This window comes from Myotis daubentonii, chromosome 7 (assembly GCF_963259705.1).
Source record: "Myotis daubentonii chromosome 7, mMyoDau2.1, whole genome shotgun sequence".
Lineage (NCBI taxonomy): Eukaryota > Metazoa > Chordata > Mammalia > Chiroptera > Vespertilionidae > Myotis > Myotis daubentonii.
The window spans coordinates 9,319,797-9,343,637 of NC_081846.1; the positions used below are offsets into that span (position 1 = coordinate 9,319,797).

At 42.5% G+C, this 23,841-nt stretch overlaps 1 protein-coding gene across 1 annotated transcript in view; it reads left to right on the forward strand.

The window, feature by feature from the left end:
* Positions 1-23,841, forward strand: part of LOC132238106 (aldehyde oxidase 4-like) — an 86,704-nt gene that overhangs the window by 37,609 nt on the left and 25,254 nt on the right. The window contains exons 15-22 of the mRNA XM_059702694.1: positions 3,243-3,405; positions 12,620-12,712; positions 13,440-13,609; positions 13,911-14,025; positions 14,527-14,649; positions 16,728-16,824; positions 19,639-19,763; positions 22,160-22,293. Of these exons, the coding sequence (XP_059558677.1) occupies positions 3,243-3,405; positions 12,620-12,712; positions 13,440-13,609; positions 13,911-14,025; positions 14,527-14,649; positions 16,728-16,824; positions 19,639-19,763; positions 22,160-22,293 (1,020 nt within the window). The remainder of the gene's footprint in view (positions 1-3,242; positions 3,406-12,619; positions 12,713-13,439; positions 13,610-13,910; positions 14,026-14,526; positions 14,650-16,727; positions 16,825-19,638; positions 19,764-22,159; positions 22,294-23,841) is intronic.

Genomic DNA, 23,841 nt, shown 5'->3' on the forward strand with positions numbered 1-23,841 from the left:
TTCCAATACTTTGTCCTAAGATATCAGAACATTTCCTTAAACCACATAAGGAAGATAAAATAGGAGAGAAACCAAGATGGCGGCATAGGTAAACACCGGAGTTTGCTGCCTTGAACAACCACATCAAAAATACAACTAAAACACAGAACTGACATCATCCAGAACCACAGGAAGGCTGGCTGAGTGGAAATTCTACAACTAGAAGGAAAGAGAAAAGCACACTGAGACTCAGAGGAGGTGCAGTGCGGAAGTAAAATACTAAGGTGCGGAGGTGCATGCGGAGCGGGCTGGCAGCTGAGGGCCCGGTTGTCGTCTTCAATCAGGAGGGGTCTCAGGCTCAGAGCTCCAGTTCCGGGAGAGTCTCTAGGGACCCAGACTCATATGGGAGAAGCGGGACTGTCTGGCATCGGTCGGAACTCAAGGGCAGCTTTCTCTCTGAGGGGCTTGCAGCGATTACCAGGACATTGAGAAGCAGAGCCTCTGAGGGCTGGACTGAGAGTAGCCATAACTGCTAGCCCCACCTGTTGATCCTGTGGGACCCTCCCCGCCCAAGCCCTGCAGGGAGGCTTTTGCTGGATAGCCTTAGGCAGAGGCTAGATTAGAACCTCCCTAGAGATCTAGGAGCCAGGAAACCCAAAGGTCAGAGTGGGACCATCCAGTTTGCAGCTCCATGGAACCATAAAGGACACACTGAGGGGGCAGACTCAGTGAGCACCAAAGCCCCATTGAGGCAAGTCTTGCCCCAGAGGGGTGTCTCCAGCACAGAAGTTCTCCCACTGCAGACACAGCTGATTCTCACAGCCAATTGGCCTGGAGGTCAATTCCTCCCAGTGATACCTACAACAATCAAGGTTTAACTACAACAAGACTGTGCACAAAGCCCACAGGGGGTGCACCAAGAGTGTCCTCCTCAGGTAATTGGGGAGGCTGAACCACTGGGCCCTAGAGGACACTCAGCACAGAAAACCACTTTATCAACACAGGGAAGCATAAAAAATGTGGAGACAAAGAAAAAGGACACAAATGACAGAAATGGAGGAAAGCAAATGACTGGATATAGAGTTCAAAACCACACTTTTAAAGTTTTTCAAGAATTTTCTAGAAACTGCTGATAAACTTAATGAGATCTACAAGAAATCTAATGAGACCCTCAAGGTTGTGATAAAGGACCAACTAGAAATTAAGCATACACTGACTGAAATAAAGAATATTATACAGACTCCCAAGAGCAGACTATAGGATTGTAAGAATCAAGTCAACGATTTAAAACACGAAGAAGCAAAAAACACCCAACCGGAAAAGCAAAATGAAAAAAGAATCCAAAAATACGAAGATAGTGTAAGGAGCCTCTGGGACAGCTTCAAGCGTACCAACATCAGAATTTTAGGGGTGCCAGAAGAAGAGAGAGAGCAAGATATTGAAAACCTATTTGAAGAAATAATGACAGAAAACTTCCTCTACCTGGTGAAAGAAATAGACTTATAAGTCCAGGAAGCACAGAGAACCCCAAACAAAAGGAATCCAAAGAGGACCACACCAAGACACATCATAATTAAAATGCCAAGAGCAAAAGACAAAGAGAGAATCTTAAAAGCAGCAAGAGAAAGAAAGTCAGTTACCTACAAGAGAGTACCCATATGACTGTCAGCTGATTTCTCAACAGAAACTTTGCAGGCCAGAAGGGAGTGGCAAGAAATATTCAAAGTGATGAATGCCAAGAACCTACAACCAAGATTACTTTATCCAGCAAAGCTATCATTCAGAATTGAAGATCAGATAAAGAGCTTCACAGATAAGGAAAAGCTAAAGGAGTTCATCACCACCAAACCAGTATTATATGAAATGCTGAAAGGTATTCTTTAAGAAGAGGAAGAAGAAAAAGGTAAAGATACAAATTATGAACAACAAATACACATCTATCAACAAGTGAATCTGAAAATCAAGGGAATAATCTGATGAACAGAATGAACTGGTGATTATAATAGAATCAGGGGCATAGAAAAGGAGTGGACTGGCTATTCTTAGCGGGGAAAGGGGTGTGGGGGATGCAGGAAGAGACTGGACAAAAATCGTGCACCTATGGATGAGGACAGTGGATGGGGAGTGAGGGAGGAGGGTGGGGTGGGAACTGGGAGGAGGGGAGTTATGGGGGGAAAAAAGAGGAACAAATGTAATAATCTGAACAATAAAGATTTAATTAATAAAAAATAAAAAAAGAAGATAAAATATTTTAAAAGGTTAAATGGCCTTCCTCTCGTCACTCTCAATACAGAGAACATATTGATGGTTGCACCTGGTGTAGGGGGGGAGAGAAGGTGGGCATAAATGGAAGAAGGAGGTTGAAAAGTACAAACTTCCAGCTATAAAATGAATAATTCACGGGAATTTAATGTATGGCATGGTGATTATCCTATATAATAAAAGCCTAGTATACTAAGTGTCCCATTGTCCGGTCGTCCGTTCAACCTATCAAAGCATAATATGCTAATGATTTGGTAAGGCCACTCAACTGCTCTCTATGATGTGCACTGGCCACCAGGGGGCAGACAGTCACCTGGTTGACCAGTTGCTATGACATGCACTGGCCACCAGAGGGCAGACGCTCCAACCGTTAGGTTAGCTTGCTACTGGGGTCCAGTCAATTGGGACTGAGCGAGATGGGCCAGACACACCCTGGAGCCTTCCCATAGTCCCTACCCTCCTGGCCAACTTCCCAAAACCCTCCCTGGCCCCAATCATGCACCATTGGGGTCCCTTGGCCTGGCCTGTGCCCTCTTGCAATCCGGGACCCCTCAGGGGATGTCAGAGAGCCAGTTTCAGCCTGATCCCGCAGGCCAGGCCAAGGGACCCCACTAGTTAATAATGCTGTATTTTGTATTTAAACGTTGTTAATAGAGTAGATCTTTAAAATTCTCATCACACTCTGGCCAGGTGGCTCGGTTGGTTGAAGCATCATCCCATACACCAAAAGGCTCTGGGCTCGATTCCCGGTCAGGGAACATACCTAGATTGTGGGTTCGATCCTCAGTTGGGGCACATTCAGGAGGCAACAGATCGATATTTCTCCCTCACATCGATGTTTCTCTCACTGCATCAGATTCTAAATGAAGCAGGTGAAATATTTAAGGATATTTTGTGTCAACTTCAAAGATGGATACAGATTGCTCCCCATCTTCCCTTGTTCTACCAGTTTAGTATGTCTTCGCCTCATCTGTGGAATGTTTGCATTTCTTCCCTACTAGGCAATGGGATGACCACATGCTGAGCGATGCGTGCCGATTGGTCCTGGATGAGATTTACATTCCGCCAGGAGCTGAGGGTGGCATGGTAGAATATAAGCGAACCCTCATGATCAGCTTACTCTTCAAATTCTACCTCAAAGTGAGGCGAGGACTGAATAAAATGGTAAACGACTTCTCTGAGTCTCTGGGCGCCTTGACATTCTGAGTGGGGGTCTGCACATGAAGGACTTTCACTGCATGGTTTTGATATCCACCAAGGGCACTGAGTATGGGCCCTTCTCACTCTTCTTTGTTCCTCTCCTTCCCTTCTCCTTCACTACTGTGCTGAGAAGGGGAAAATCTTGGTAATCTATTTGCCCTATAATTTGTATAACAAATACTAATATGCATGCAAGTTGACCTGGTGTCACAAAGAACCTTCAGTAAGTAAATCATAACATCTTTCCCTATTTTAAGAAAAAAATTTTTAATAACCCAACTTTAATATTTAGAAAATGTGAATAAGCCAGAAAAGAGGAAAAAGCATTTGTAATCCTATCATCATAGCTAGCCACTATTAATATTTTGATATGTATCCTTCTAAAACCTTCTTTATGGATGTGTATGTATATATGCCACATATATACACCAATAGAACTGGTTGCTTATTTCACTTTGTAATGTAAACATCTCTCAGTGTCATTAAATATTTCTCAGTGACATTATGACATAAGTTTGCATGTCATGTTTATGGAGAAATGTACCATTATTTGGTCTATTCTTTATTTTTAGACATTTAGATTGTTTCTAATTTTTTAACTTTATTTTTCTTTTCTAGCCTAGTTTAAAATGACTTCCACAGCAGTTTCTTAAAATATGGCCCATAACTGAGTGTCCTCTTAATAACTCATGAACTGACTCAAAAATGGCAGATAAATGACTATACCCACATTTCTTTTATGCCTGAGAATTTTACTCTCTTAGTTCAGCTAGCCTTTATATTATTATTTTATTAACATTATTTATTATTAGTATTATCATATTCAATTGTTTTATTATATACCCTATTATGTGTTATATCATATTTCAGTATATTAATATGTAATCAGTATATATCTAATATATTATTGTATGTAATCTATTAAATATATGTTTTTATTTTCTATCTATTATATATTATCATATATTCTCTAAAATATTACATGTTCTATTATGTTATATATTCTTTTTTTATTGTATTATTGCTTAAAGTATTACAATGAGTATTACATATGTCTCCTTTTATCCCGCCTTAAAAATCCCCTAGCCTCCCCTATCCCCCAGTGTCTTATGTCCATTGGTTATGCTTACATGCATGCATACAAGTCCTTCGGTTGATCTCTTACCCTCTCCTCCTGCCCCCCAACCCTCCCCGGCTTTCCCGCTGTAGTTTGACAGTCTAGTCGAGGCAGCTCTGCCTCTGTATCTTTTTTGTTCATAAGTTTATAATGGTCTTTATTATCCATGAGTGAGTGAGATCATGTGGTGTTTTTCCTTCATTGACTGGCTTATTTCACTTAGCATAATGCTCTCCAGTTCCATCCATGCTGTTGCAAATGGTAAGAGTTCCTTCTTTTTTACAGCAGCATAGTATTCCATAGTGTAGATGTACCACAGTTTTCTAATCCATTCATCTACTGATGGGCACTTAGGCTGTTTCCAGATCTTAGCTATGGTGGATTGTGCTGCTATGAACATAGGGGTGCATATATCCTTTCTGATTGGTGTTTCCGGTTTCTTGAGATATATTCCTAGAAGTGGGATCACAGGGTCAAAGGGGAGTTCCATTTTCAGTTTTTTGAGGAAACTCCATACTGTCTTCCATAGTGGCTGCACCAGTCTGCATTCCCACCAGCAGTGCACAAGTGTTCCTTTTGCTCCACATCCTCTCCAGCACTTGTCGTTTGTTGATTTGTTGATGATAGCCAGTCTGACAGGTGTGAGATGGTACCTCATTGTTGTTTTGATTTGCATCTCTCGGATGATTGGTGACTTTGAGCATGTTTTCATATGTCTCTTGGCTTTCTGAATGTCCTCTTTTGAAAGGTGTCTATTTAGGTCCTTTGCCCATTTTTTTATTGGATTGTTTATCTTCCTTTTGTTAAGTTGTATGAGTTCCCCATAAATTTTGGAGATTAGGCCCTTATCAGATATGACATTGGCAAATATGTTTTCCCATTCAGTGGGCTTTCTTAATGTTTTGTTGATGGTTTCTTTTGCTGTGCAGAAGCTTTTTATTTTGATGTAATCCCATTTGTTCATTTTTTCTTTAGTTTCAAGTGCCCTAGGAGCTGTATCAGTGAAGAAATTGCTTCGGCATATGTCTCAGATTTTGTTGCCTTGGATTCTTCTAGAATTTTTATGGTTTCTCATTGTACATTTAAGTCCTTTATCCATTTTGAGTTTATTTTTGTGTATGGTGTAAGTTGGTGGTCTGGTTTCATTTTCTTGCATGTATCTGTCCAATTTTCCCGACACCATTTATTGAAGAGACTATCTTGGCTCCATTGTATGTTCTTGCCTCCTTTGTCAAATATTACTTGAGCATATTGGTTCGGGCCGATTTCTGGGCTCTCTATTCTATTCCATTGATCTATATGTCTGTTCTTGTGCCAGTACCAGGCAGTTTTGAGAACAGTGGCTTTGTAATACAGCATGATATCTGGTATTGAGATCCCACCTACTTAGTTCTTTCTCAGGATTGCTGTAGCTATTCGGGGTCATTTTTTATTCCAGATGAATTTTTGGAGAGTACGTTCTAGATCTGTGAAATATGCCATTGATATTTTAATGGGAAGTGCATTGAATTTATAGATTGCTTTGGACAGTATGGACATTTTAATGATGTTGATTCTACCAATCCATGAACACGGTATGTTCTTCCATCTGTTTATGTCTTCCCCTATCTCTTTTTTCAATATACTGTAGTTTACTGAGTAGAGGTCTTTTACCTCTTTAGTTAAGTTTATTCCTAGGTAGCTTAATTTTTTTGGTGTGATGGTAAAAGGGATTGTTTTTTTAGTCTCTCTTTCTGAAAGTTCACTATTGGTGTATAGAAATGCCTCAGATTTCTTGTTAATTTTGTATCCTGCTACATTGCCCAATTCATGTATTAAGTCTAGTAGTTTTTTGATGGAGCCTTTAGGGTTTTGTATGTATAATATCATGTTGTCTGCAAATAAGGACAGTTTTACCTCCTCTTTTCCAATTTGGATACCTTTTATTTCTTCTTCTTGTCTAATTGCAATGGCTAACACTTCCAGTACTATGTTGAACAGGAGTGGTGAGAGGGGGCATCCCTGTCTTGTTCCTGTTCTTAGGGAAAATGGTGTTAGTTTTTGTCCATTGAGTATGATGTTGGCTGTGGGCTTGTCATATATGGCTTTTATTATGTTGAGGTATGATCCTTCTACTCCCACCTTGCTGAGAGTTTTTATCAAAAATGGGTGTTGAATTTTGTCAAATGCTTTTTCTGCATCAATTGATATGACCATGTGGTTTTTTTCTTTCAATTTGTTTATGTGATGAATCATGTTTATTGATTTGCGGATATTGTACCATCCTTGCATCCCTGGGATAAATCCTACTTGGTCATGGTGTATGATCTTTCTGATGTACTGCTGGATCTGATTTGCTAAGATTTTGTTGAGGATTTTGGCATCTATGTTCATGAGGGATATTGGCCTGTAATTCTCTTTCATTGTGTTGTCTTTACCAGGTTTTGGTATTAGGGTGATGCTGGCTTCATAGAATGAGCTTGGAAGTGTTCCTTCCTCTTGGATTTTTTGTAGTAGTCTTAGGAGGATAGGTTTTAGTTCTTCCTTGAATGTTTGGTAAAACTCCCCTGTGAAGCCGTCTGGACCTGGGATTTTGTTTGCTGGAAGCTTTTTGATGACTGCTTCAATTTCTTCCATAGTTATTGGCCTATTGAGATTTTTAGATTCTTCCTGATTGAATTTTGGAATGTTGTATTTTTCTAAGAATACTAGAGGCCCGGTGCACAAAAATTTGTGCACTCAGGGGGAAGGGGGGGTCACTCAGCCCGACCTGTGCCCTCTCGCAGTCTGGGACCCCTCGGGAGATAATGACCTGCTGGCTTAGGCCTGCTCCCGGGTGGCAGATAGCAGGCCCAATCCCTAGGTGCAGCCCCTGGTCGGGCTCAGAGCAGGGCCGATTGGGGAGTTGGGGTGCCTCCCCTATCATACACAGAGCAGGGCGACTGGGAGGTTGTGATGCCACCCTCAGTCACGCTCAGGGCAGGGCTGATTGGGGGGTTGGGGCACCGTCCCCTGTCACACTCAAGGCAGGGTCGATGGGGAGGTTGCGGCGCCACCCTCTGTCACGCACAGAGCAGGGTCAATCAGGGGGTTGGGGCATTTCCCCCTGTCACTCACAGAGCAGGGCCAATCAGGGGGTTGGGGCACAGCCCCCTGTCACGCACAGAGCAGGGCCCATCAGGGGGTTGGGGCGCTGCCCTCTATCACCCACAGAGCAGGGCTGATCAGGGGGTTGGGGTGCCACCACTCTCACACTCAGGGCAGGGCCGATGGGGAGGTTATGGCTCTACCCCATCACACACAGAGCAGGGCCCGTGGGGGGGGGGATGAGGTTGGGGCGCCGCACCCTGTCACACACAGAGGAGGGCCCATCAGGGGTTTGGGGCGCCACACCCTGTCACACATGGAGCCGCAGGGTGATCAGGGGGTTTGGGCGCCGCCCCCTGTCACACTGATCCCGGTGCCGGGAGGCCTCGCGGCTCCACTGATCTCTGTGCTGGGAGGCATATTACCCTTTTACTATATAGGGTAGAGGCCTGGTGCATGGGTGGGTGCTGGCTGGTTTGCCCTGAAGGGTGTCCTAGATCAGGGTGGGGGTCCCCACTGGGGTGCCTGGCCAGCCTGGGTAAGGGGATGATGGCTGTTTGCAGCTGGTCACACACCCTTCAGGGTGGGGGTCCCCACTGGGGTGCCTGGCCAGTCTGGGTGAGGAACTGAGGGCTGTTTTCAGGCTGGGGGTTACTGAAGCTCCCAACTGCTCCTTTTTTTCTTTCTTTCTTTTTTTTATTCTGGGCCAGCTTTAGCTCTGAGGCTTGGCTCCAGCTCTTAGGCCTCCGCTGCTGAAAGTAGGTTTCTGGCCTTTGCTTACAATGTTGCGATCCGGCTGGCTGAAGCCCGGCAGGTTTCTGGGGTTTTGTTTAGCTTCTATGTTTGTTACATAGTTGCTTGCAGCTCAGAGGTCTGCAGCGGCAGGCGGGGAACATTAGAGTCCTCCGTCACTGAAGCAAGCAAGCCCCATGTTCGCTTCCAGCTGCCTGGCTGCCGGCCGCCATCTTGGCTGATGGTTAATTTGCATATCGCCCTGATTAGCCAATGGGAAGGGTAGCGGTCGTACGCCAATTACCATCTTTCTCTTTTATTAGATAGGATGTCCATTTCCTCCAGGTTGTCTAATTTGTTGGAGTAGAGTTGTCCATAGTATTGTTTAACAATCATTTGTATTTCTGTGGGCTCTGTTGTTATTTTGCCTCTATCATTTCTGATTTTGTTTATTTGTTTATCCTCTCTCTTTGCTTCTTAGTGAGCCTGGCTAGAGGTTTGTCAATCTTGTTTATCCTTTCAAAGAACCAGCTCCTGGTTTCATTGATTTTCTGTATTGGTTTTTTTGGTCTCTATGTCATTTATTTCTGCTCTAATCTTTATTATCTCCTTCCTTCTGCTCACTCTGGGCTTTTCTTGTTTCTCTCTTTCTAATTCTTTGAGTTGTAGAGTTAGATGATTTACTATCATTTTTTCTTGTTTTTTGAGATAGGCCTGTAGAGCTATAAACTTCCCTCTCAGGATTGCTTTCATTGTGTCCCATAGGCTTTGAATTGTTGTGTTTTCATTGTCATTAGTTTCCAGAATGTTTTTAATTTCTTCTTTGATCTCATTGTTAACCCAATCAATATTTAATAACATGCTATTCAGCTTCCAAGTGTCTGAGTATTTTGAGTTGTTTTTATTGTAGTTTATTCCTAATATTATGCCATCGTGGTCTGAGAAGATGCTTGATATGATTTCAATCTTCTTGAATTTGGGGATACTTTGCTTGTGACCCAATATGTGGTCTATTTTTGAAGATGTCCCATGAGCACTTGAGAAGAACGTATATTTTGTGGCTTTGGGGTGAAGTGTTCTGAAGATATCAATTAAGTCCATCTGATCTAGGGAGTCATTTAGGATTGCTGTATCTTTGCTGATTGTTTGTCTAGAGGGCTTATCCAGTGCTGTCAGTGGTGTATTAAAGTCCCCTAGTATGATTGTATTGTTGTCGATCTCTCCCCTGATATCTTCCAGGAGTTTTTTTTATGTATTTGGGTGCTCCTGCATTGGGTGCATATATGTTTATCAGGGCTATATCTTCTTGTTGTATTGATCCCTTTAGTATTATGAAGTGGCCTTCCTTATCTCTTGTTATGGCCTTCACTTCGAGGTCTATTTTGTCTGATATAAGTATTGCTACCCCAGCTTTTTTTTCATTTCCATTTGCCTGAAAGATATTTTTTCATTCCTTCACTTTCAGTCTGTGTGAGTTCCTTCTTCTGATGTGGGTCTCTTGTAGACAGCAAACATATGGGTCATGTTTTTTTTATCCATTCAGTCACTCTATGTCTTTTGGTTGGAGCATTTAGTCTGTTTACATTTAAAGTTATTATTGAAAGGTACTTGTTTGTAGCCATTTCTTTTTTTGTGTGGCTGTTTTCTTTCTGAGATTTTTATTTCTTCTTTTTACACCAGTCCCTTTAGCATTTCTTGCATTGCTGGCTTGGTGGTGATAAACTCCCTTAGCCTTTTTTGTCTGTGAAGCTTCTTATTTCCCCTTCAATTTTGAATGATAGCCTTGCTGGATAGAGTATTCTTGGATTCAGTCCTTTCCTTTGCATCACTTTTTAAATTTCTGTCCATTCTTTTCTGGCCTGATGTGTTTCTGTGGAGAAATCATTTGATAATCTAATGGGAGATCCCTTGTATGTAACTTTCCATCTCTCTCTTGCAGCCTGTAAGATTCTCTCTTTGTCCTGAACATTTGCCATGGTAATTATGATGTGTCTTGGTGTGGGTCTTTTCGGGTTCACCTTGTTTGGGACTCTCTGGGCTTGTGTGATTTTTTTCTTCCCCACCTCTGGGAAGTTTTCTGATATTATTTCTTCGAATAGGTTTTCTAACCCTTGTTCCTCTTTCTGTTGTTCTGGCACCCCTATTATTCGTATGTTGTTTCGTTTCATGTTGTCCCATAGCTCCCTTAGGCTCTCCTCCTGTCTTTTAATTTTTTTCTCCAATTGCTGTTCAGTTTGGGTGTGTTTTGTTTCCCTGTCTTCTAATTCGCTAATTTGGTCCTCCGCTTCTCCTAGTCTTCTGTTGAAACTTTCAATGGTGTTTTTTACTACAGCTATATTACTCTTCATTTTTTCTTGGTTCTTACATAATTTATTGATTTTCTCATCTGTTTCTTCTTGCTTCTTGCAGAGGTTGTTGATTTTTTCCTCCATCGGGTTTATGCACTCTAGGACCCTTAATCTGAATTCTTTTTCTGTCATGTTGCATGCCTCTGTTTCACTTAGCTGCTTTTCTGGCGAGTCCTCCTTTTCTTTCCTTTGGGGGTTTCTTTGTCTACCCATGTTTGATCGTACCACCATATCTAGATATTGAGTCGTTCAGTGGCTGCTCCTTGGGTGGCAGTGGCTCCTCGGGCTACAGTTGCTCCTCGGGCGGTTGTGGTAGCAGCTGCTCCTCAGTTGGTAGCAGCTCCTCTTGTGGGTGCTTTTCACAGTTTTGGTGGCTCCTCTGGCTGGTGGGGGGAGGCTTCACACACAGCTGCTGTTCCTCAGACAAAGAGTGTGGTGATCAGGAGGCTGCTGTTCCTTGGATGGGTGCGGGCTACACAAGCAGCTGCTACTCCTTTGAATTGTTACTTATAATCTCTTAAGCAGCCTCAGGGCAAGGTGTTTTCCAATAGGGTGTGTCAACTGTCTTCCCCCGAGGGAAGGCAGATGTCTATCCCTGCCAGGCAAGGAAGATGTCTATCTCCCCAGGCAAGGCAGATGTCTATGTGGCTCTGTGAGGGAATGACTGAGCCCAGGAGACTTGGGGTGTCTGCCTTCTGAGCTCTGTCCCCCGAGTCCCCAGTGCTGGCTTCTGCTCTCACAGCTCCAGTCCACTTCACCCTCCCTCTGTCAGAGCACAAGATGGATGGCTCCACAAGGAATGTTTGTGCCTTGGCCCTTTAAGAGGGTGCCTGAACTTTCAGCTGCCACTCCCTGGCAGACAGCACCCCACTGCTTTTCACAGCTTGATGTTATGTGGATACCTTCCTCAGTTTGGTGCTATCTGCTGGGGAGCCCAGCTCTGGGATTACATCCCAGAATTCTCAGTGGCACCTCCCCCACTCCACCACCTGCTGAGATATCTCCCTGGGACTTCAGTTCCCCTCTGTGGGTCACATCTCTGCCCCTCCTACCAGTCTCTATGCCAGCTCAACCTTTGGTCCTTAGGTATCAGGGTTCTCTCCTGTGAGTTTTCCATTGATTATTCAGGAAGCCTTCTCATATTTCAGTGTAATTCCAGCTGATTCCTGGGAGCATGATCATGCAGCATCCTCCTACTCTGCCACCATTTTTAATCTCCTCTATTATGTTATATATTCTATCATAGAAGAATTTAAAATGCAGAGAAACAAAATTTTAAAAAATGAACTCTAATCCAGTAATCCTACAATTAACATATGAATACATAATTTTATATTTTTAATTGAAAAAATTGAATCATACTGTACACAAGTTTTTTCGCTTAATTGTATTTCATGAGCATTTTTCAATGTCAATAAGTACACTTCTACAAAATTATTTTTAATGACTCCAGAATATTGTATCTTATGGATATACCATAATTTGTGTAGCCATTTCCTTGTTGTTGGGTGTTTAGTTTAATTCTAGTTGCTTCACTGGCACAAATAGTCTGTAATTGTAGATAACTCACAAGTCATCTTTGCCTACTCCCTCAGTTGTTTCTTTGAGGTACATGCCCAGGAGGTTGGCTTGGATTTGAAAGCACAGATCCATTTAGAAGTATATACATACTTCCACTCGTTAAAAAGGAGACCTGGTCATGAAGGGAGTTCTTCCCTTCCTGGAAAAAGCATTCACTTTTCTGTGCACATAAGTAGATGTAGTGATTCTTCAAATAACTGCTACCAGCCTAGGGAACTTGAAGCTCAGGGCTCTCCCCGCAGAACTGGCATCTAATATCTGTAATACTTCTACACATGTTTCCAAGCTAGTCACTCAGATTGTAAAATTGAATGTCAAGTAATCTTCTTTCTAGGATCCCCAGCAGTTTCCTGACATCCCTGAAAATTTCATGAGTGCTGTAGACAATTTCCCCATAGGAACACCCCAAGGACTTCAGATGTTCCAGGTTGGTGGTTGGGTTATTGCTTTCTAATAGGCTTAGTCATTTAGATGTATGAATTACATATGTATTTCCCCCTTTTCAATAACCATATTTTGTGTTACATGTTAAGATAAATTCTACTGAAACCAGCTGATGTGACCCATTGTCACCCACACACAACTTGCTTGGTTTAGCGTTTATGTTTTCACTCAAGACTACACAAGGAATTTGATTTTGAATCTCTCTTCTTTACTATTTCCAAATTTTTTACTTAAAATTTCCTCCTTTTCTTGGCCACTGTTGGTCCTTTTTTTAAAACCTCACTCAACATATTTACTGCTTCTAGGAAGTCCTCCCTGCTTTATAAGAGCCTCCCCGAATCTCCCAGGAAACTGTATTTTCCTTACACCATATTAGCTGTGTAAATTATTCTTTATTACTCTATGAAATTGATCACATTATGTCAATGTATCTGTTCTGATTCCTCAACAAGGTTGTAGAATCCTTGAGGGCAGGAACAATGTCATCTTGTGTGTGGGAGGGGTGGCGGGGAGGAGTTGGTTAGAGCCTGTAAACAAGAATATAGTCCTTACCATAATACTCAGTGGATATTTATTAACTCTGACTCAAAGCTAGAGATAACCAGTTTCTGTAGTTTTCTTTGACTTGTAAGTAATCCAAATATAACAGACCCAATGTTCAGTGCATGAGAATGTCTGGCAGTAAAATAACAGGCTTTTTTCATGAACAGTGTGTGAATCCCCACCAACCTCCTCAAGATCCAGTCGGCCACCCCATGATGCACCAGTCAGCCATTAAACATGCCACTGGGGAAGCCGTGTATGTTGATGACATGCCCCCCATCGCCCAAGAACTCTTCCTGGCGGTAGTTACCAGCACCAGAGCTCATGCAAAGATCACGTAAGGAAATAAAAGCTGTCCCTATAAAAGTTACTGAAATGCATTAATAATTTTATACTTAAACTGAGAGCTTACTGTATATGTAAGTCAATTAAAAGTATTTCCTCTTCTGGATGGGAATCATTCATTTTTAAAGCATAGTTATGAAAAAAACCGATGGCCAGTCAGAATACCAATGTATTGTCCATGATGTAATTATGAGGCCCATTACACTTTTCCCCAGTGTTGGCGGAATCATGTATAACGTACCCTGAACTTACTCCTGCAACTCTAATATGTACTTTTACATGTTCTTTCCTAGAGCAATTGATGTTTCAGAAGCCCTGGCACTTCCCGGTGTTGTTGATGTGATAACAGCGGAGGATGTTCCGGGAGATAATAACCATAATGGAGAGGTTCTCTATGCACAGAACGAGGTGTGTGATTTGTATGTGGCTTAGGATTCAAATACTTTGTGGAAAATGCCATATCACAAAGACTTTCAGAGAACCAAGGACTCCACCTCGTTTTCAATAGTGGACTCTTTTGAGATTCTCATAAAAACCATAATTGTGCTCAGGGACGACTTCTAAAAAAAATTCATCAAAGTCCCAGAAGCAATAAAAGCATCGGCCATTAAGAGAACCAACAGAACTTCAGGAATTTCAGGATGGCTGGATCCCCACGAGTGATTTCGGAACAGTGAGGAATGCAGCTGAGGACAGTCCTAGGCCAGACATAATCAAGTTCTGCATCCAATTCTGAACCCCCTCAGTCCCACTCAAGCCATTGTTTTAAATGTATCCCCATAGGCAGGAAATAATCTTTCTTTTCTTCACAAGAACTCAGGGGGTAAATGTAAGAACCTGGGAACAGTAAATCCTTTTTAGAGATTCTATGTTTCAACTAATTACATTGAACATGCGACTTTTCTGCAGGTAATTTGCGTGGGTCAGATCGTCTGCACCGTGGCCGCTGATACCTATGCCCATGCGAAAGACGCCGCTAAGAAAGTGAAGATCGCTTATGAAGACATAGAACCTCGGATTATCACAATAGAGGTACTCGAGCTGCTTTGTTTCTCCAAGAATGACTAGGGTGATGTATGTGGCAGAATCCAATCCTCAGAGTCACAGAATAGTACAACCTGGGCTTCATCTATGCTTTACTCAGTGTCATCTCCAAGTTGAGACATGATACTGAGAATTTTCCTGCCTGGAGACGCATTCCTTCCTGTGTTCATGTCTCCTTGAAAGGCCTCTTGCCAATGCTTGGCCTGAGAATATAGACAAGCGGCGCCAGAGGGAGGTCCTTATGCCTTCACATACAAAATAAGTCTGTGAGAAAGTCCAGAGCACTGTGACACTCAGAGCAGGTTACCATTGACTGAGTGACAGCTTGGGTCCTCTTGACCTCCGTGCCTACTTCCTACTTTAAGCACAAGTTCTGGAGATAGAAAACTCAGATTCATATTCTGACTCTGCCATTTAACAGGCTGTTAAATGGAAGCTTTGACAAGTTCCTTAAATGCATCATATCTCAACCTCTTCCTCTGTGAAATGGGAACTATGAAAGTTCCTACATCGAAAGGTCATCATGAAGCTTAAATGAGAGAATCCAAATAAAGTGTTTTAAAAAAGCACCTGGGACATGGGGTGCTTTGAATACATGTTAGCTGTGATTTTATTTTAGTTGTTGTTGTTAATGAGGGCAAGAACAAGTTCATGGTGCTTTTATCCTTGGTGCCCAACCAAGCCCTAAACCCATAGTAGGTACTCAATAAATGTGTGTGATGGAGGGATAGATGCATAAGCAATATGAAACCTGGCCAGTAGGGTACAGTGTTCACAATCCTCTTTGATTCTCTCCTGTTTTTCCAAACAGATGCCAAGTTCAAGTGTTTTCCAGTTATCTTTTAAATGGCTCTTAGGTGTGCCCCCTTTTTTCTCTTCTCACTTTCACCCCTTCCCACCCTCCAGCCCAGTCCTCACCACCTTATTGTCAGATTTACTACAATAACCACTTTATCTCAAAATATCTACCTACCATGTTAATTTACTAAGCCACAAAGTTCATCAGATCACTTTTTCTTACAAAAACAAAAAAACACAATGTCCCCTTAGATAGGGTTCTTAGTATAAAACTCAAGGTCTTTCAGAGTCCAACCTCACTCAATCTTTCAAGTTCATCCAACTGCTTATTTATCTATTATTTTTTTATTTTTATAGAGAAAGAAGAAGGGAAAGAGAGAGAAAAAACAAAGAGACATTGATTTGTTGTTCCACTTATTTATGCATTCGTTGTTTGATCCTTGTATGTGCCCTGAATGGGGACTGAACCCGAAACCAATGCTCTAACCAACTGAGCTACCTGGCCATGGCAGAACTGCTTCTTTTTTTAAGAAATATGTTTTTATTGATTGGAGAGAGAGAGAAAGACATCGATTGGCTGCCTCCTGCATGCCCCCTAATGGGGATTGAGCGTGCAACCCCAGGCATATGCCCTGACAGGGAATCGAACCGGTAACCTATCAGTGCAGTAGACCACACTCAACCAACTGAGCCACACTGGCCAGGGCTCAGCTACTTCTTGATAGAAAACTCCCCAGCCAAACTAGCCTTGTTCTCATTTTGGTCCCTCAGCTGGGCTTCAACCTCTGTTGCTTTATGAGGTGCTCTTAACTTCAAATGATTTTCAGTCTCTTCTCTGTCTGCCCTAATCCTATCCAATTCAGCACCTGAGGCCACCTACACAGGCCACCCCTGAGCATCCTCAGCCCAGCAGGCTCCTCCTCCTGGCCTCTCTTTGATCTATTATCTTCCCCCTCATCACAAAGTTGGCCCCTAACACCAAACTGCCTACTGTCAGCAAACCAGAGGGTAGGATTGTGTTTTATATATCCTTCTTCCCTCCAGCTCTTCCTCCCAGTGCTGAACAGAACTACTAGTAAGTAGTCACCAATGCCTGCAATCCATTGTAACCCAATTTCTGTGACTCTCCAAATTGCTCAGATTGTCTTGGTGTGTGAAGATCTGATAGAGCAGGAGCATGGGATTTTGTTGGGGTTTGAATGGCTTATTAGAATGTAAAAAGAAAAAAAAACAAGAATCTTAATTTTTTGTTTCTTTTTCCCCTGCAGCAAGCCCTAGAGCACAATTCATTTCTTTCTGATGAGAAGAAAATTGAGCAGGGAAATGTAGAGCAAGCCTTTAAACATGTTGATCAAATCATTGAAGGTAAGTGGTCTTGGCCAGAAAAGTGAAGCTTCTGAAGATAAAGACTACATCGGCCATTGGTTTGAGAAATACTGAAATTCTAAGGCAGAGCTTCTCAACCCTAATGTGATACTTAAACTGCAATTTAAAATGCACTAGTAAGTCCCAGCTGGTGTTGCTCAGTGGTTGAGCGGCGACCTATGAACCAGGAAGTTATGGTTCAATTCCCAGTCAGAGCACGTGCCCCAGTTGCAGGCTCGATCCCTAGTGTGGGGTGTGCAGGAGGCAGCCCTTCAATGATTCTCTCATCATTGTTGTTTCTCTCTCTCTCTCCCCCTGCCTTCCTTTCTGAAATCAATAAAAATATATTTAAAATAAATAAAATGCACAAATAATCTTACAGTCTGATGAAGTTTTACATATGCAGCAATCTGTGTAAATGCTACCCACATCGAGATCTAGAGCCTTTTCAGCGCCCAGAAAACTTCCTTGTGCCCCGCCCCCTCCAAGTCAGCAACCCTCTGAAAGGTCTTTTTCTAACTGTGGTCACTGTAGATGAGTTCACCTGTTTGGCACTTCATATAAATGGAAACTAGAGTGTAACTTTTTCTGTGTTTACTTCTTTTCATCAACATTATGTGTGGGAGGTTCACCTTGTTGGTGCATAGATCACTAGTTCTTTTTCATTGTTCGGTAGCATTCTGTTGTATAAATATTCCATAATTTATGTTCTACTGTTCATGGACAGTTCAGTTGGTTTCAAATTGGGAATATTATGAATGATGTTTCTAAACACACTATTGTGGTCCAAAAGGAGTTGCCATAACAAGTGTAACCAAAAGTAACCTCACAGGGTGATCTGATCATAAATTCCTCACATGGTGAGTAGTTACAGCCCAGGCATATAACTTCCTTAGGAAGAAGTTTTATCTTTGCCTTAAGCAAGCCCTATCCTTTGTTTCTGTGCATCTAGATAAACACAAACTATGGCAACACCATGCTAAGTATATCACATGTATTATATTATTTAATAATGACAAAAACCCTGAGAAATGAGTATTCTAAAACCTATTTTAAGCTCCTAAGTATTTACTGCTTATGATTTAATTTTCAAGCAGAACAACTCTGAGAAGGAACATATATTGGTAGCTCCATTTTACAGATAAAGAAACTGAGGCTTAGAAAAGTTAGGTAATTGACTGAGATCTCATATTCAGTTTATAATAGAGCCAGGACTGGAGCCCAAGACTAGATGACCCACAGGTCCTTGCTCTTAATCACAGTGATATATTTTCTTTTCATTTTTATACTCACCCTAAGAGTAACAGAGTCACAAGGTGCTAGCCCTTTGTCAGTTAGGATTTCGGCCATTATGGGAGTTCAAAATTTTAGCACAAATGGAAAATTTGAAATACGAAGGGAATTTGAAATTTGGAAGGAAATGACTAAGAATTACAGAGTATGCCAACATAGAGAAAGGGTGCAGTTAGAATGTGGATCCTAGAGTCAGATTGCCTGGGCTTGCATCTCACCTCTGTTATTTACTGGCTGTGTGGCCTTGGGCAACTCACTTAACTTTTTCTTATCTCAGTTTTCTAATAATACCTGCTTCACAGGATTGGTATGATGATTAAATGAATTCATTATTTGTAATTTGCTATGCCTGAGAACAATAGCTAGCATATGTAAAAATGATGTCGTTGCTTGAATTTAGATGAAAGTTAGTATATGGCATGCTAAAAACAAAGGTTTTGGGGGAGGGCTTTGTGGGAGGACTCACATTCTATTGTCCCAAGAAATAATTTCCAAAAATTTTTTGACTCCTGGAAAAGCAATTCACTTATTTTAACTAAACAGGAATCTTTTGGTTGGTTTTAAAGTAAATTTTAACTAGAGCCAAATGCTTCTCTTGGCACAGCTTACAAAATGGTAAGGATGTTTTAACCAAGCCAACAATCTCAGATAAACCAGTAAGAACAGGCCGTAAAACTGGTGGGAACAGGTCTGCCATTTTATTTATTTATTTACTAGAGGCCCCATGCACGAAATTCATGCAAGGGGCTCTGAGGGCTGGGGCGGCAGCCGGGGCTTCATCCAGAAGGATGTCCAGTCAAATTAGCATATTACACTTTTATTATTATAGATTTACTTATTTATTTATTTTAAAATATATTTTTATTGATTTCAGAGAGGAAAGGAGAGGGAGAGATAGAAACATCAATGATGAGAGAGACTCATTGATCGGCTGCCTCCTGCACACCCCCCTACTGGGGATCAAGCCCGCAACCCCGGCATGTGCCCTTGACTGGAATCAAACCTGGGACCCTTCAGTCCACAGGCCGATGCTCTATCCACTGAGCCAAACCAGCTAGAGCCCGTTCTACCATTTTAAACCTTTGTGTCCTTTGGCAAACTGCTTATCCTCAGTGTGACTCAATTATTCTAATGTTACCTAATTGAGGTGCGTATTATTACTCACACTTTATAGGTAAAGAACTGAGGCTTTAATAACATGGCCAAACTCACTGAGCAAAGAGATGACAGAGACTGGATATGTGGCCAGGTTCGGCTGTGCACTCAAGTCCAACACATCATGGATCTCACCACCCACTAGTCAGACGAGGAAACCGAGCCCAAGAGAAGGGGACTGAATTACCCCTGGTCACCCAGCTGGCTGGGCACAGTGAAGGTTAATGAGGAAAAGTGGTTTAAGCAAATGTATAAAGTCCAGTTCTCCATAAGCTGAAGCAACCTGCCCTTTATAAACCAAACCCCACTGAGAGCCTCCAGTGAGGGACTTTCAGGCAAACACTGTCCTGTGTTCATGCTTCACAGGTGAGATCCACGTGGAAGGACAGGAGCATTTTTACATGGAAACGCAAACTATCCTGGCTATCCCAGAAGAAGAAGATAAAGAAATGGTGTTACACCTTGGAACGCAGTTTCCCAATCACGTGCAGGTAACAGGATATCTTTGGAAATTGAGACTCCAGATGACTGTGGTGTGAGGCCCATACAACCAGGCATGCCTCTTTGGAGGTGTTTTGATTGTTCCCACTCCCCGTCTCAGACTCCCTGCACACTTGACGCGAGCTAGCGTCCATAATGGAGGAGGTGGGCAGCTATTTCCCTAAATGAGGAAAAGTGGGCAGACCTTTTAAAGAGATCAGAAACTTTTGCTCCCTTCCAAAATATAGGGCAAAGTTCCCCTTTCCCTAATAACAATTGATGGTGTAAAATGTACATGTGTATTTACATTTTCCTCGTGGTTAATGGGTGCTGGTTCTCTCTCCATAAATGTTCTTGCGTCTTTGTGGTGCACGTGTACATTGATCTCATTTCCAAGACATTTCAGCCCAGCCCAGTGGCTTGTGAATTCCAGTCCTGCCTTAGCAGCTGAGTTATACAGCATGGCCAGCCCCACATGCAAGCAAAGAAAATCCCCTGACCCTCCCTTCTTCTGGAATGCAGAGTTGTAGGTCCGAGCACAGTGCTAGGCACAGGGGAATACTTAAATAATGACACGGGAGGAGCAATTACAAGCATCCCTGAAGGGAAAAGCTGGGGGCTTCCTGGTAGAGAGCACAGTGAGTTGGTATCTTGAGGTCTTAAAGGGGTGGGTAGGCTCAACGGGAGGAGGAAACTACCAAATGCCATTCAAGGCGAAATGAAAGGGCAGGGGACTGAAGCTGGGCTGGGGTGTGCCGCAGCGTCCGGAGGTGCACGTGTGGAACTGGGCAGAGGAGTGTGGGGATGTGTGCTTTGCCCCTAGCAGCTATGTGACCTCCCACAAGTCACTGGGCATCAATATCTTTTTGTGTAACTTGAGGAAGGTGACAAAGATGACCTCTTAGGTCTGTTTTTGTAGACAGTATGTGTCTCTGGGCTCTGAATGGATAATGTGTAAGGTCACAATGAATGTTATAATTTTTTATATTTTTTAATTCATTTCAGAGAGGAAGGGAAAGGGAGAGAGATAGAAATATCAATGATGAGAATCATTGATTGGCTGCCTCCTGCATGGCCCCCATTAGGGATCGAGCCTGCAATCCAGGCATGTGTCCTTGACCGGAATCGAACCTGGGACCCTTCAGTCCACAGGCCGATACTCTATCCACTGAGCCACACCAGCTAGAGCAGTCACCATTAATATCTACCTGGGATACAGTGAGTCAGCTCCATAACAGCAGGCATTTCCCAGGGCACTAGTACTCACAGCTCACCGCCCAGAGCCTGGGGCAGTATCAAAAGCAGGCTCAGCAAGGACTTGGACGGACATTTCTCCAAAGAAAGTCTATGAATGACTAATAAGCACGTGAAAAGATGTTCAGCATCATTAGTAGGAAATTCAATTCAAAACCCACAGCAATACCACGTCACAGCCCCTAGAACAGCTATACTTAAAAGGACAGACAGTAGCAAGTGTTAGCGAGGATGCAGGAAATTAGAACCTTCACCCATTGCTGGTGGCCATGAGAAATGGCACTTTGGAAAACAGCTTGGCGGTCTCTCAGGATGTTAAAAATAGGGTGACCACATAACCCAGCAGTTCAACAACTAGGTATCTACCCAAGAGAAATGAAAACACATGTCCACCAAAAACTTATACATGAATGTTCATAGCAGCATTTTCACAGTAGGCAAAAGTAGAAATAATGCCATAACCCATCAACTAATAAAGGGATAAAATATGTGACATATCAATTCAATAGAATATTATTCAGCCATAAAAAAGAATGGAGTTGCCCTGGCTGGGTCGCTCAGTAGGTTGGAGCATCGCTCTATAACCTGAAAAGGTTGCTGGTTTGATTCCGGTTTTGGCACATATGGGAGGCAACTGATGGATGTTTCTCTCTCTCATCAGTGTTTCTCTCTCTCTTTCTCTCCCTTCCTCTTTCTCTAAAATCAATAAAAGCACATCCTTGGGTAAAAAAATTTAAAAAAAAAAAGAATGGAGTACTGGTACCTGCTACAACATGGACCAACGTTGGAAACATAATGTGAAGTGAAAGAAGCCAGTCACAAAAGGCCACCTTTGTATCATTCCACGTATATGAAATGTTCTAAACAGGCAAATCTGTAGAGGCAGAAAGCAGATTAGTAGTTGCCTAGTGGTGGGGCATTCGAGGGAGTTGAGGTTAGGGGGAGCTCGGAAGTGGCTGCTTAATAGATAAAAGGTTTCTTTGGGGATACTTAAAATACTCTAAAATTGGATTGTGATGATGGTTTCACAGTTCTGTAAATGCTGTATGTGTTGAATTACTGATTGTCTTTTCCTATGCAGAGGGGAAGTACATGGATGAGGAAATGTCCTATTAAATCGCACTATGTGACATCAGGGGTTTATTTCTTTCAGGAATTTGTGGCTGCAGCACTTAACATCCCAAGGAATAGAGTCGCCTGCCACATGAAAAGAACTGGAGGAGCATTTGGGGGGAAATCAACCAAGCCCTCCCTGCTGGGAGCTGTCAGTGCTGTGGCCGCCAACAAGTAAGAGTCGCAGTGCCAGCTATTAATGTCAGAACTCCTAGCTGGACAGGTGCCACCCACGTCCTTCCAGCCCTGCACCCACCCCAGGGTTCATTCCATTCGTCACAGGTTGTCACTTCCAAGGGGTGTGGTTAGCCTGAGGGTGAAGGGACACTGCTCTACCCACTCTCCAACTGTCAGGGTCACCATAGGCAAGGCGCCTCAGTGTACTCCCCGGTAAAGTAGAGAAAGTAGTATCTACCTGGTTCACAAGATAGTTGTGTGGAATAAATGCAATCACTATAGATGTTGACTGGTTTCCCAGACATAACTATATATTACTTCTTCATGAACTGCATTGACTTTCAATCTTTAAAATGTTTGTTTTAAATTGTTAAAATAGCCCTAGCCGATTTGGTTCAGTGAATAGAACATGGGCCTGCAGACCAAAGAGTCCTGGGTTCAATTCTAATCAAGGGCACCTACCTCGGTTGCAGGCTCTTCCCTGGCCCCAGACCCTGGTCCTGGCACGTGCAGGAGGCAACTAATCGATGTGTTTCTCTCATATCGATATTTCTCTCTGTCTTTCTTCTCTTATCCACTCTCTCTAAAAAAAAAATCAATGGTGCCGAAACCGGTTTGGCTCAGTGGATAGAGCTTCGGCCTGTGGACTGAAGGGTCCCAGGTTCGATTCCGGTCAAGGGCATGTACCTGAGTTTCAGGCACATCCCCAGTGGGAGATGTGCAGGAGGTGGCTGATCGATGTTTCTCTCTCATCGATGTTTCTAACTCTCTATCTCTCTCCCTTCCTCTCTGTAAAAAATCAATAAAAATATATTTTTAAAAAATCAATAGAAAATATCTTCAGGTGAGGATTTTAAAAAACATAAATTAATATAATATAATATAAGATAATAATATAATATAATATAATATAATATAATTAATATAATATATTGTTAAAATAAATCAAGCTATGGTGGCTGAATTGAGGCAGGTCAAAGCCCCAGCCTTACAAGGGACACATTTTGTGATGAAACACAGCTGGGTCGGCTGCTGCCTGGGAATGTTCACTTAGCCCGACATCATCCAGATGGGATAACCAGACACATTAGGAGTGGGAATAGCCATGACTTTTTGCGAACCTCTTGCGTATCAGAGTTCATTAAGTATGTTCAGGACAAACGTAACTTACCCCAGGCTATCGCTGCGAAGAGAAACGCTGAACATCACAGTTCACTGGCACTTTCCAACCATAGCAAAGCCTGTCCTGTGAGCAGAGGTGCAGGCACGGGGAGCATCCCCTCTGAAGCCAGCGGGGTCCTCCACGGGCACCTTATGATGGGGAGTCTGCATGAAAGGGGGGCAGAACTCAACGGAGTATTGATTGGTTCTCAATCCTTTCAGCCTCAGCATTCCCCTCTGGCAAGTGTTTTAATGCCCCTTTTAATATCCAAAGTGAACATCATCATAACATAACCTACTAATTCACACAATTGCAAAATCCTCATACAATGCCTTAATGTCATATAAAAAAGAAATGAAAGGAAAGTAACATAAGTAAATAAT